The sequence below is a fragment of the Zingiber officinale genome, chromosome 2A (assembly GCF_018446385.1).
Source record: "Zingiber officinale cultivar Zhangliang chromosome 2A, Zo_v1.1, whole genome shotgun sequence".
In the NCBI taxonomy this organism is placed as follows: Eukaryota; Viridiplantae; Streptophyta; class Magnoliopsida; order Zingiberales; family Zingiberaceae; genus Zingiber; species Zingiber officinale.
Genome location: NC_055988.1, coordinates 117747287 through 117762028, shown reverse-complemented (window position 1 = coordinate 117762028; position 14742 = coordinate 117747287). Strand labels below are relative to the sequence as shown.

Sequence of the window (14742 nt, the reverse complement as noted above, 5' to 3'; positions counted from 1 at the left end):
ACCGACTAGACAAAACCTTTAATAGAAAGCTAATATTCAATTTCCTAAAATAACTTTAGGTTAACCAAAGAGAACAATCAAATCACAAGGAAAAGAAAGAAACAAAAGAACACAACTTCGAAAAACCATATTCGAAACACTAGAACGTAAGTCTCTTGTATTTAGTATTATTTCCAAAAATAACTAGTATGATGCGGAAAGAAAAATTACTAGTTATACCTTTTAGAAAAACCTCTTGATCTTCTACCGTATTCCTCTTCTTATCCCGGACGTCGTGTGGGCGACGATCTTCCGAGACGAGAACCACCACGCACCTTCTTCTTCTCCAAGCAAGGTTCGGCCACAAGAAGAACCACCTCCAAGGAAGAAGAACTTGATCACCACCAATACTCCAAGGGATCTTCAAGATGAGGCTTCCTCCTCTTCTTCTTCTCCTTCCTAGGTCCAGCCACCAACATGAGCTCCAAGAGATGTATGGTTCGGCCACCAAAAGAGAAGAAAGGAGAAAGGCTAGGGCCGGCCACAAGAAGAAGAAAAGAGGGAGAGAAATAGAATAGATTCGTTAGCCATGAAGCCTCCTCTACCCCTCTTTTATAATCCTTGATCTTGGCAAATAAGGAAATTTTAATAAAAACTTCCTTAATTCTTTTGCCATTGAAAAGGAAAATTTATTTAATTAAAATAATTTCCTTTCTCAATTTTATAATGGTCGGCCACAAGAAAAAACTCCAAGCAAATAAAATTTTAAACACCAATTAAAACTTCCTTATTTGCTTCCGAATTTTATAAAATTTCTCAATAATTTTATCCCTTCATGATTGGTTTATAAAAGGAAATTTAATAAATTAAAATCTTTCTTTTAAACATGTGAATAAAAAGAAAGTTATCTCTAAAATTAAAATCTCTTTTAATCTACAAATAAGGAAAGATATCAAATCTTTTCTTAATCTCTTGTAGAAACTTATAAAAGAGAATATTTAATTTTAAACTTTCTTTAAATCATGAACATGTTTAAAAGGAAAGTTTTCTTAAAATTTAAAATCCTCCTTTAATCAACAAATAAGGAAAGATTTCAAATTTTAAACTCTCTTTAAACATATAGATGATTTACAAATAAGGAAAGTTTTTACCAAAATTAAAACCATCCTTTTAAACTACAAATAAGGAAAGAGATTAATCTCTTCTCTTAATCTTTGTAGAAAGCTATAAAAGGAAATTTTTAATTTTAAACTCTCTTTAAAAACATGATATCCACATGAGAAATAATTTTAATAAAATCCTTTTAATATTCTAGTGGTCCACCTAAGCTTGGGACCCAAGCTTTGGCCACCAACTTAACTCATCCACTTGGTCTTGGCGGCCCTAGCTTGGGTTCCAGCTAGCTTGGGTTCCAAGCTAGCTTGGCCCCATTGGATGGGTAAGAAGGTGGGTATCACGGTGGGTATAAATCTCTATATACTAGAGGCTACGATAGGGACCGAGAGGAGAATCGGTTTTGGTCTCCCGATAAAATTAAGCATCCGTGTTCGAACACACAACTTAATTTTATCAATAATAATTCATTCCACTAGAGAACTATTATTGAACTACCGCACCAATCCCAAATTACATTTTGGGCTCCTTCTTATTATGAGTGTGTTAGTCTCCCTGTGTTTAAGATAACAAATGTCCACTAATTAAGTAAGTTACTGACAACTCACTTAATTAATATCTAGCTCCAAGAGTAGTACCACTCAACTTCATCGTCATGTCGGACTAAGTCCACCTGCAGGGTTTAACATGACAATCCTTATGAGCTCCTCTTGGGGACATTCTCAACCTAGATTACTAGGACACAGTTTCCTTCTATAATCAACAACACACACTATAAGTGATATCATTTCCCAACTTATCGGGCTTATTGATTCATCGAACTAAATCTCACCCATTGATAAATTAAAGAAATAAATATCAAATATATGTGCTTGTTATTATATTAGGATTAAGAGCACACACTTCCATAATAACTGAGGTCTTTGTTCCTTTATAAAGTCAGTATAAAGCGACCTCAAATGGTCCTACTCAATACACTCTAAGTGTACTAGTGTAATTATATAATTAAGATATACTAATACCTAATTACACTACGACCTTCCAATGGTTTGTTCCTTTCCATCTTGGTCGTGAGCTACTGTTTATAATTTATAAGGAACCAATAACATGATCTTCTGTGTGTGACACCACACACCATGTTATCTACAATATAAATTAATTGAGCAACTACATTTATCATAAATGTAGACTTTTGACCAATGTGATTCTTATTTCTAGATAAATATTTATACCAAAAGCTAGGCTTTTAGTATACACTCTAACAGGTTGGACCCCAGGGCTCAACCCCTCACTTCTCATCAGCATGGCTCCTAGTCGACTCCCGCGTTAGTCGGACCCCAGGGCTTAGCCCCTTACTTCTCATAGATACGGCTCCCAGCATGCACCCGATCGACCCTAGTGCAAATTGGACTATCGCCAAGAGACAACACTGTCAGAAATTATAACAACCTATCAGAGAATATTCTGATACCCTACCACATGCATGCCACGGAACCTTCCTCTACCTAACGAAGTCCGTCGTACATCCTTCATCACCCGACATACTCTAACACCAAACATTCTTTGATGCCTCATTATTGAGGAGGTTCCGAGGATCAATATAAAAAGAGAGTCCTCTCCGTTGACCAAGTATGTGCATATACACGCATCTACTACAGTTCTACTATTCATCTTCTTATTGCACTATTCTCTCGGTCCTCGTTTTGACTTGAGCGTCAGAGTGCCTGCGCTAAGGACTCCTTCCCTGGTTCTCACTCTAATGCCCCGGTGTGATCTCTCTGTGGTGTGCGTAGGTCCATGAGTACTACTTTCGACTGTCTATCCTTGCCTCGTGCGAAAACCTAAAGTCTGCAACGCATCTTCGAATTTTAGCTCTAAGGTCATCTCTCCATCAATGTTCCTACCCTCGTTACCGACCTCTCCATCTAACTCAGCTTCCGGACAGGATCAACTATCAATATATTTTAACAAAAATACTTGAATGGTCAAAAGAATAACATGAATCCTCTATTGTATTTATGATGCTCCTAAAATGTTTCATTTTGATGCTTTTGGGTGAACTTTTTCCTCTTGCCGTATTCTGTATTGATGTTTAATTATTGCCTTATAATATTGTTTTTGCTTCTTTTTCTACTTGCTTAATGCTTACTGATGAATGAGATCATAGATTCGCGACTTAAGAGTGTATTTATCTTGGCTATCTGATAAAAACAACAAGCGAGAAAAGGAAGAGTTGCTTGAAGCTTTATACAATCCGATCACGAAAAACAAAGTAAAAGCTTAATCTTTTCTTCTACTATCTCATGTTGTGTTCTTCCTAAAATTTCGAACCTGGAGCCATACGTAGTTAATTAGGCTTGCAGTCCATGAGATCTGATGTTCCTTTGAGCCTTACCTTCTTCCTTGACACTAGCATGCGCAGAAACATAATAAACCATGCAAAATAGAGCATGCACAAAGCACAAGATCCCCCCAATCGACAAGAAATGGCGACGAACCAAGCCACACCTCACTCTCGACTTTGAGTTGGACATTGCTCCTATCATCAGCATGGTGAATCCAACTATAGCAACAATCCTGATCAAGTTTTGCTGTCAACATGGAGTGAGTATTAGAAGATGACGAGCTTGGAGAGCTAAGTACCATGAAAAGATTAGGGTGACGGAAGCCATCTGCTTGTTGGGCATGGAGTTGTCCCACTGGTCCCTGGAGCAGATGCAGGGGCAGCCGCCAAGGACGTTGGCAACAGCATGAGACAGGGCAAGGAGTGCAGCTGCAGCAATGCCGAGCTTGTAGGCCTGATGGACGGGCTCTTTGCACTCAATGAAGAACACCCTCAGATGCCTCCCCTGCCATAAGCGCATGCATGGCAAGGCTACGAGCTCAAAGGAGCGGTGAAACTTTGAATAAACTTCGATTGATCTTGAAGAAAGATTTTACCTTGTTTTGAACCATCTCTGCTTCTATTCCGAGCACACCAGCAGCTACGTCTATGGCAAGGATCAGCAGGCATATGATCGCTCCTTCCACTCTGGCCATGGCGGTGAGATTTAGGATTCAATGGTAAGGTAGAGAAGGGAAGATGAGAAGACCGTAAAGACTATGTAATGATTCTAGTTATTTATTTTAATGAGTTCTTTTGTTCATCTAGAGATTTAGATTGATATGGGAATCTGAGAAAAGGTAAAGAGGGGGGTTGAGATGTGTAAAGGTACACTCTTTCGCTGCTTTTGTTGCACCTTTGCTTGAGCTTTGTTGGGATTCCTTCCATGGGTAAGAAGGAAAGCATGGTATCACCATTCCCTTGGAAGATAATTGAGGTCGTGGCAAAGCCAAATTGAGCTAAAGTTTGTGGTGTTCAAGTTTATCTAATAAGATAACTCAAACCTAAAATAAACTAAGCTATTGAAATGACTATTCAAGTTTGGCTTGATTTCTTCTTTATAAGTTTAAGTTTGGTTCAAGCTTGGTGTTCCTGTCTGTAGTCGGTGAAAACAGATCATTGATGAGATGACTTCTCTGCTAATCACAAGAATACCTCGAGAAGAAATTCCAAGCAGCGAGGGGGATTGCCACGTCACAAAAAAAAAAAGGAGAAAGAACACGTCGGTAGACAAGCTAGGGTGGGGTCCCAGCGCAGTCACTCCGACGCTCAAGTTAGTAAGGGGGCTAAGTAGCGGTAATCAAAGGACAATGATGAGGAATAGTAAAGAGCAATGGGAGAGCTTACCTGCGTGGGAAGAAGGGACCCCTTATATATAATGTTGTTTCTCTTAGCACAAATAATGAGATATATTACTATAATAAGGGCAACTATACTGGTATCTTGTCGTCTTTCCCAAATTATACCGACCAACTCTGCGTATAGATGGCGGAAGCCTCCATTGTACAGGTTGTACAGAGAATATTTCAGTGATTCCATGATAACGGTTACACATGACGTTAAAAGAGCTATTGGACCGATGGGTTGTTGACTATTATCCCTTAAGGCCTTGGTGGACTCCAATGATGCTTTTGCAGTAACCTTATCCTTTTCTATTATCCGATCGGACCTCCATCTCCAAAAGGTTAGATCAGCTACCAGGGACTAAGTATCAGTGTGGTTGAACAAATTATCGATGTTTTAATCCATCTGGTGGTTCCCCTCTGCTGGTTCAGCAAGTCCGGTCGTATAGGAGGAGAAAAGTCAAGTTCATCAAATCCATGGGTTAATTGATGGAGAGCGTCCACTTGGAACCTAACAAGGTAAACGTCCGTTCGGAGATTTTCAGAGGAATCTACTCGGGGCTATCCGAATGGTTTTTTACAAGGGTTCGATCGAGACTGCAGGAATTGCATCCCTACTATCTGTCTGTCTCCTTGAGGGCTTAGGCTAGTCTTTGTGATCCTCCTCTATGGGCTACCATGAGGCCAGGTCACTCAAGTTAACCCCTTTGAGACTTTGACCACCACGTCCCTCAAGACTTTAACCGCCACGTCCCTTGGGACTTTGACCGACACGTCCCTCCGATCCGTCTAACTTCCATACTCACATTGAGGGTCCCACCCTATCTATCGTATCATAAGCTTTTTCTTCAAGTCCAGTCGAATTAGATTGGAAGTCCGACTGACTAGACCACAGTGTATCCATGCTTTCCTACAAACTCCGATTGGCTATTCTAATTGGATGATGTTACCCGATCATCCATGACCCTAACTGTCATACTGGTGTCTCAAAAATAGGAGTGTCATATGCTATAAATGTGCGGTGATGTACGTGCGAATTTTAACCTCGATGATAATTACTTTATCTCATCCTTAATAAATGCTGCATGTACCCTTCCACCATGTGGCTCATGCCTACAAAAGAATCGATATCTGAAATGACAAACTACTATTGTGATTTGATATGACAGGTGACTGTTGGGATTCAACGATGGTGATCTTTTCCTCGTATTCTTTCCTTCAGATCTAACGGCTAGGGATTAAGGAGCTTAGGGGTTTTAATGTTTCAAACATTCAAAAAAATGCATTCACTGTCCCTTCTCCTCCTCAACTCTCTCGTGCTCATGACATCAACAATTTCACTTTCCTGCTCTTTTTATCTCTCCTCGTAAGTTCCATTCCTCTCTCCTCCTCAACTCCCTAGCACTTCTGTTTCCTCTTCTTCCTAATCCATGGCCCAAGAAATTCCCTTTCATGTTCCTACTCTCTGGTACACCTCCACCCTTTCTGATATCAATGGTGGTGACCTAGACCAAATTAGGTTAACTTATGAGGTCTCTAAGGACCATAGGATCATCATCCTTAACGCCAATGATCACCCCCATCTGCCTCCTCCAAGCTTCTTCACCCTGTTCAAAGATCATTTTATAGGCGCTCTTCGCCTTCCTCACCACCCCTTCCTCTCTGAGATCTCTCGCTACTTTTTTAATCCCCCTTCAGTAGCTGGTGCCTAATTCTATCCGATTTCTCTACGGGATTGTGATTATCTTTCTATTGTTTTGGCTCCCCCTCAACCCCTGCGTTTTTCACTATTTATACTATCAAAAGAAAATCGAACTAGGGGTTTTCATCTACCATGCTCAAATGAAGACGACCCTCTTTAATAAAATATCTTCTTCAAATAAGGGCAGAAAATGATACTATATCTTTATTAAGCTTGTTCCTCCCATTTCTTGGCTAACTAGGTGGTTGATGGATATGGCCCCACCATTGGAAATCGAGGACTTTTAAGTGGAGACAACATTTGTGATTGTGGCTAGCATTCTAGATGGCTTAAAGTTTAACATAAATATCTTACTACCGGAGGGCATGTTGTATATGTTTGGACTAAAACCCATCGAATCCGGGTTGTCATACTCCTTTGGTAAGATATTTGTGATTTGAATTTGTAGTTTTTCTAACTGATTTCTTTTTTATGTTCTTTGAGGCTAAAACTATGTGGAAAACCAGCCTTAGCGACTCTGTCCGGCTCACTGAGGAGGAGCTAAATAACTGGGAAAACATTGAGTTGGGGTTGCACGGCTCCCAACCGGCTGACTCTTCAGCTTCAATGGAGGGCAATGATGTTGCTCCCAATACCAAAGAACTACCCCCTCCTCACCCTTCGATGGTCCTAGTACTAGTCACTTCGACATCACTGGAGGACACCGTGCCTCTGTTAGTTAGAGCCCTAGAGCCAATCATTTGATGATTGTTGTATGAACTCGTTGTATCATATTCTTGTATATAAATAAAGGTATTTGTTTTGGTTATTATACTTACTTGTATTGGTGCCAAATAACTAAGTATAATAGCTTCCTTGAGTAGAAGGTTCTTACGTATATCAATCGATTGGTTGAATCGATAGTGAGATGATATAGGGAACACTACTCTTAATCATTCCTAGTCAAATATTAACATTCAGGGACAATGTTAATACGACGAGACTAGCATGTAGGTCAACTCGATGACTTGATCTCACAAGTCATGGATATGGAGATATCAAGTTGACACATGGGTATGCATTAGAGAATGTATACTGAATGACCCGCCATGAGAAAGTATCATTGATCGTTATATGAGTGTCATATACTTTCTCATGTGGCTATTAGTATGACTATTAGTCCTTGAACCTGAAGTCACCATGGTTCCCTACATAATGAGTTACATACTTTGGCTTCGTCAAACGTCACCTGTAACTGGGTAGACTATAAAGACGATTACTGGGTATGTAACAAATTATAGAGAGGGATGTGAGTGATGTAGATGGGATCTATCCCTCCTATATGACGAGAGTGACATCATTATTCTTGATAGAGTGAAACCACTAAGTGCATGGTCATGCCCAAATGAGTCAATATGAGATGTTGAGCTCATTTGATTGAGTGAGTCTACTTGAGATTCAAGATTTAGATTGATTAGAGGATGACACAGTCTATGCCTCATATTGATCAATCTAGATGTCAAGGATAGAAGGACACATTGTCACATATTGTGAAGAGTCACAATTAGTAGTCATAAGGTGATGTTACTATGTGAAAATCAGCAATAGACTTCGGATATTATCCGAAGTAATAGGTAGTTAATTACCGAAGTAGACGCACGTGAAGTAAAAGGGTAAATTTTTTACTTCGCCACATGTTACCGAAGTCTATCACCGGTTCAAAACCGGTTCAAAATTGAACCGTTTTTGAAGTAAAAAAGCTTTATTACTTCATCAAGACCAGTAAAAATACCGAAGTAATTGATGATATATTACTTCAAAGGTTACGTTGTTTGACGAAGTAAATTATGTATACGACTTCACATTTTTTGAATTTTGGCGCAGTAAATATTTTATTTTACTTCCATATAATTTGACTTAGTCGAAGTATTTATTATTGTATTACTTCATCGTAGTATAGAAGTAATAGAGTATATTTTACTACAACAAATAAATTCAAATATAGCGAAGTAATTTATACGAACTACTTTCCAAATTTGACTAGTAGTGAAGTAAATAGTTTCTTTAACTACACCACTATTTAAATTTATTGTAGTCTTTTGTGTTGTATTACTCCATCATTTATTTATATCGTCGAAGTAATTGACAATATTTTACTACAATACAATTTTAATTGACCAAAAGAGTATATGATAATATGTTACTCCAACACAATATTTTTCATAATCAAAATTGAATAAATATATCATAAATATGTATCAAATACAATCCAAAAGTGTATTCATAAAAGACATGTTTAACCATGACCTAAAAGTTTTGTATTCATAAATCTCTAAATAAATCCAAAATTTATATCACAGCCTACACTTAAGCACCTATATAGAAGTAGACGAATTCGCTCCATTCACTTCTGGCTTCATCATACTGAGATTGATTGTAATACTGTTTGTTTTTTGATGTTGCAAACTGAAACATAAACAGAAATTTGAAAGTCAATGTAAAATGATTCAATATTTCATAAATAAGATATTTTATAAAGAAGAAATTCACCTTCATCTCCAATTGGGGATATTCATTCAAGACTATCTCTTTCATGTACCGCATTACACAATATCCACATTCAACACCACCTTTTTATTTTAGATTACTCTAATCAAATTGAAAATGTCGTCAATAAGTCATAATCCAAATAATAAGAATTATTAATTGATGTCTAAATACATAGTCCAAATACATACCGTCAGTAAGTAATATTAATGACTTAATGACAAAATTGATATTTATTAAGTAATCCAAGACTTCCTCATTTTCAGCAATTAATATTTTCTCCCTCTACAATTCCAAAATTGATCAGTTAAATAATATTAAGTAATTTCTTGAAAATGACAAATAAAATGTTCCCAAGTTTACCAATTCAGCCTCCAAACCGATGTAACCCTTGCGAGACAGTCGATGATGATATTTATAATGCATTATCCGTTCTTTTTCTTTTCATGAATAACCTACATCATTATATTCTTAAATTAAGTATGGAAATAATCTGTAAAACGAAAAATTAACACCATTATGTGAATCGAGACCAAAAAAACACTAAAATGTTGAAATAGTCTTGAAAGAAAAAGATTAATTATGGAAATAATCTTGAAGCACTTCATGTTAATCATATTTGATAAACCACTTCTATTAATTCTGGAAAATAAATTTTGACGATTAGGCATTGATTCCATAGCAGGATGTAAGAGAAAAAAAAAGGAAATACTGAAAAACGTAATCTAAAATCTCAAGCATAGATTAACACTAGAAATTAAGACTTAATTACAGGAAATAATAGGAAGAAACAGCTAAGGTCAACTGGAATCACTGACTTCTAGTGTCATAGAAATTAAAACACTACAATACTCGTAAATCAACTTACATTATCTTCGTTCTCATTCCTATAATCATACATTGTGATTCCTGAAAACATATTTGGTCTCGATAGAAGTAAAGTAGGTGAAAAAACCTACAATATCATATCACTATGACTCTTTAATACTTACATCACATGACAATGTTATTCTAATATTAAAATACTGCCTTTCTTATATGCAAAAGGATTTTTCTTCCTGCATTAGTGCATTACAATCCAACAATATTTCCTCTTTTAGCAAGAATAGAATGATTGTAAACCATCCTAATCATGATTAAACATCATGTCATGAAAGAAAGCCATGTTGAATCATTTCACTAATGCTTTCACAGCTGTATGAGCTTAAGTTCAAGGTTGCATATCATCTGCATTGAAGTATACAACCAGACTTACAAAAAAAAACCTTACTGGTGTCAATTATAAGGTTAAGTTTGACTATTGATTAATCTAGATCTTTATGAGCCTAGTTCATAAAAACTGTACTTCATCTTGTTAAGAACATTAAAACATACTGTATAGTTCAATACCTAAATCAACTGTGTAAAATGTGGGCATGGAAAATTTAGAAAACATTTCTCTGCAAATATACCTGGTTGAGGGGGTTGTCAGGGGTCAATATTCGGATTCTGTAAACAATCTCTAATGAACTGTTCCACACCCTCCTCATACTGTTTGGGCCTTCTATCCAAGTATATCCAGGATTTATTCATTTCAATCTAGCAAAATACCGAAACAAATAGGTCAAAATTTGAATATATTAAAGTAAATAAATAAAAGTTAAAAATACTACATGCAACTCAAAATGTAAAATGCATGGAAATTCAATTTATCTATCAAGAAAATTAGAAATGTTGTATTTTATCTTGATTGGTAATAATGATATGACAAGATTATGCAAGAGATAAATATATGAGATAGATGGGGTACTTGGTCTAGCTAGTGGTAGATTCCAAAAATAGTAAGATTAATCAATTGATTTTCTGATAAATTTAAAGAGGTGTCGAGGTTAAGTTAATCTGCAATTCAAATAAGTGACAAAGAATATGTCTTCCTCTTGTTATGTTGGCTAGGACTCAAGTTGCATCAGCGAAGAATTTAGTACATTAGCTGAACTAGCATGGAAACATGAATCCTGTTATATGAATCAATACCGCAAAAGGAATACCATCTCCATATTAAGCAGAAAACCTAATCAAAACTCCAACTCAAACCCAAAATTCCTGCAGCTTAGAATGAACATCTTAGCTTCAATAATTACACCCAAATCTATCCATAATTTTAAAGTTATCTTGAAGAACCAAACTCAACATAGAAATCAAATCTCAACTCATCAAAGAAAATAAGAACTCATCAAAATTCAATCCAGCAGTACCATCACGACTTCAAGGAGAAAATCGAATCGACAACTCCAAATCTGGTTTGAATTTCCAGCAACACATGGGAATCAACTCAGCTTTAGAAATCAAACTCAAATTTGCTAAGGAAAATCCAGCAACTTCATAAGACATGGAGTAGCAACAACATCTAGGCTTGAAATAGAACTACAACAAATCGAGCAGACCTTCTAAATCAATCCAACAATTTCATATGACATGGAAGTCCAAAACAACTGTGATCAAGGCATACACAACCACCCAATCTGACCACAGCCCGGAATCCCTCATGGAGCAGAAGAATAACATCATCGAAATCAACCTATGAAACCAAATCTGTCAACGAATCCGAAAAGCACCTTGATGAAGAAACACTTCTTTGAAACTCATAGGAAGAGACCGAACTACAATGAATTACATCCACACCAGATTCATGGCAATTCAACTACAGAACAACACCAATTGAAATCCGCACCATCAAAACAGTCCAACATTTTGAAGCTATACGTAAAAACATCCTTGATCAAATCCGAGAACACCAACAATCTGACCAAAATATTCAGAGGAGAAAGGAAAGAGCAACACATCATCAAATCTATCTGAAACCACCTAGTACTCGGTCCAGAGCTCAAATCGTCCAAAGAACCATACCAAAAGCAACTATAATCACAACGCCCAAAACCTTAGAGGAAATCCGGAATGATTCATATAGAAAAATGGGAACCACATAGAAAGAATCGATTCACAACTCATACAGGCATCGTCGACAATCATAATGACCTCTCCTAGCTGCCTACTCCTACCTCATGGAAGCTATGCCCACATAAAGGAGTACTTGCCTTTCCCTTGTCGCTTCCGTCCTCATTCTACCGATGGAGGCTCTTGCCCAGGTGTTTTGTGCCGCCGATAAGCTAGTTGGAGTCCTCCACGTCCAACTGCGACACCCCCAGAGAGTTCGCCGGCGTGAACTGGCGCCAGATCGGGTCCCCAAGGCCGGTGATGCCCTCGTTCGCGTGCGGCGGAGATAGAGAGAAGAAGGAAGGGGAAGTCGGCGAGGGTTTCGGTTGGGCGGCGGAGAAGAGAGGGGGAAAGGAGTTGGCGATGGCGAATCCTTAGGTTAATAGCATCTATTAACTACTACTTAATTGATATTGGAAATAAACCCCCTCAAGTTAATAGGGTTTTACCAAATGAATAGTTTAAAAACAATAAATTTATTAATCTATTAATAAATAGAAAAATGTTTTAATAGGTTTAGACTTATTACTTCGGTATGTAAACATATGAATTTTATTTTAAGACTTATTACTTCATCAAATATATAATATGAAGTAAAATATCAATAAAAATTAGTAGTGAGCCCATTATTTTTAATCTATGAAGTCTAAAATAAAATTGACTTCATTAAATTTATTATCGAAGTTTATTATCATATATTACTTCGTATTTATAAATTGCCGAAGTAACCTATGGCGAAGTCTATACTCGATTTTCACATAGTGGTTGGATCTCAACATTCTTGTAACTTGGGTAGTAATGATGTATTGCTAGATACCGCTCATTACGTATGCTTCTAAATGGGTTTAAGAGCATTGCCAACGTTACAAGAACCTATAGGGTCACACACAAAGGGCAATTAGATGGAGATTAGGTTCATTTGATGAACCAAGAGGATTAGGTTCATGTGATGAACCAAATTGGATTAAGAGCAATCCAAAGTAAACTAATTGAGTTGAACTCAATTTGGTTCATGTGTTAAATGAGTCTAATTTGGACTTAAACTCATTGAGCCAATTTAATTCAATGAATAGAGATTCATTAAATTAAAATTGACTTGAACCAATGGTTAGATTTAATCAACTATGCGAGTGAAAAAGATCAAGTTTGACTTGGCTTAAGTAGGAAGATTAAGAGTCAAGTTTTGACTTGACTTTGACTTGACCGATGTCACATCATCAAGGCTTCTTCATTTGGCCAAGTTTGACTTGACCAAATGCCACCTCATGGAGGAGATAAAGAGACTTGACTCTTGATATTCCATGGGGGTTTAGAAGCATAAAGTGGCCGGCCACTTTGGTGGGGGTTATAAGAGTGAATTGATTTTTCATTCAAGGTTTCTTCTTCCTCTCTACCTTTCTTCTCTCCCTCTCCTCCACCATTGCTAATCCTCTAAGGTTGCTAGCACATCTTTAGAGGTTCTCTCCATCGATTTGTTCGTGTGGATACACATAGAGGGTTGTACACTTGGCAACCTTGAGATCCGGCGAACCTTGGACGAGCGGGATTTGCGAAGGGCATCGCATCAAGGGTAAACTCTTTTCTTTGTAGATCTAGTGTAGATCTAGGTTGGAGAAACTCATACACATAGAAAATTTAGTTTTATAACTTCGCACGGATCCGGTGGCATGGGATTCGGGGTTTCCGCAATGCAAAAAGCGGTTTTTGCAGTCCGAAAAATCCAACAGTGGTATCAGAGTCACGTGCGAAGCGAGTATGAGTTTTAATTTGTATTTTTATGAAAATTATAGATATGTAACTTTCTGTGAATTTATGATTTTTGGTATTTTTATGGGTATTTTTCTCGTAGAAGCGAAGCACAAGTGTTTAGACACTTGTAGGCTTCGACTACCGAGAAAATATTTCCGAAACGGCAAGGTTTCGCCCCAAATCGTTTTGGGATAGCGGACTAAGGTGATGTAGGATCGCTTAGGAACACTCGCGATGGTTATATCGCGGGTAGGGGTGCTGCCCCTGACCCCGCAAGGGGATTCGTTCCGCGATTGCGCCCGAAAATCGTTAAACGGGACCGCCGGGAATTTTTACTCATAAAAATTGTAAGAAAAATTACAGAAATTTATAGAAATTACATAATTTAGAATTATGTATTATTTTGTGATGATCATGACCCAAAAGACCCAATAAGATTGAAAAAATTATGTTGTAATTCATATTATGGCCTGCGTGTCATTTTCTGTGATGTGCGTGTTGTATATGATACGCGACCTGCGCGTCGTGCCTTTCCTATTTTTATATTCCTGTTGTAAATAGTTTAGACTCGAATGTAACTTGACTTTCACCTTTGTAATGTACAAATTGGAGCGGTGGAAGATCCACTCGAGACGGAGTTACGAGGAGGGCGCGAGCAACACAAGGTGGTCAAAGGAAGGAGCTTGAGAAGTTGTTGACCTTAGGTTGACCATCTGATCTTCTCATTGGCTTGAGAAGATCGTAGTAGGGTCATGACTAATCACAAAAAAATATTTAATTAATTGCTTGTGTGTGTATATGTGATGCATGCTAGAATAGTAATTAATTAGCGCCTTAACGATTAGATTAGATCTAAATCGCGTACATGATGCGCCCTAACGATTAGATTAGATCTAAATCGCGTATATGATACACCTCATCGATTAGATTAGACTTCAATCGCGTCAACTCATAATGCCTACCATGCCGTGATA

The 14742-nt window shown here is 37.5% G+C and overlaps 1 protein-coding gene and 1 long non-coding RNA gene across 3 annotated transcripts; both read right to left on the bottom strand.

Moving 5' to 3' along the window:
• Positions 1–3314: 3314 nt before the first annotated feature.
• Positions 3315–4211, bottom strand: LOC122039934. 2 transcript variants are annotated; one of them, XM_042599348.1, is made up of 3 exons: positions 4033–4211; positions 3736–3941; positions 3315–3655 (listed from the first exon to the last, which is right to left on the bottom strand). In XM_042599348.1, exons 1-3 carry the CDS (start codon positions 4129–4131, stop codon positions 3502–3504), a joined length of 459 nt encoding a protein of 152 aa, XP_042455282.1. In that variant the 5' UTR covers positions 4132–4211; the 3' UTR covers positions 3315–3501. The 2 variants fall into 2 exon arrangements, with proteins under 2 accessions (XP_042455282.1, XP_042455281.1); XM_042599347.1 differs by having other exon boundaries at positions 3315–3669; positions 4033–4208.
• Positions 4212–8723: 4512 nt separating this feature from the next.
• Positions 8724–9449, bottom strand: LOC122039933. Its single transcript, XR_006128443.1, has 4 exons — positions 9410–9449; positions 9238–9331; positions 9050–9148; positions 8724–8965 (listed from the first exon to the last, which is right to left on the bottom strand). It is a non-coding gene; the product is annotated as an uncharacterized LOC122039933 (long non-coding RNA).
• Between the last annotated feature and the right edge of the window lie 5293 nt (positions 9450–14742).

Bases quoted from the DNA above. Each gene is read 5' to 3' on its own strand.
- LOC122039934 (XM_042599347.1), bottom strand. From the start codon at position 4,131: ATGGCCAGAGTGGAAGGAGCGATCATATGCCTGCTGATCCTTGCCATA. The intron at 3,942-4,032 runs GTAAAATCTTTC...CGCTTATGGCAG, and splicing joins CAGAGATGGTTCAAAACAAG to GGGAGGCATCTGAGGGTGTT. The intron at 3,670-3,735 runs GTACTTAGCTCT...AAACTTGATCAG, and splicing joins GTCACCCTAATCTTTTCATG to GATTGTTGCTATAGTTGGAT.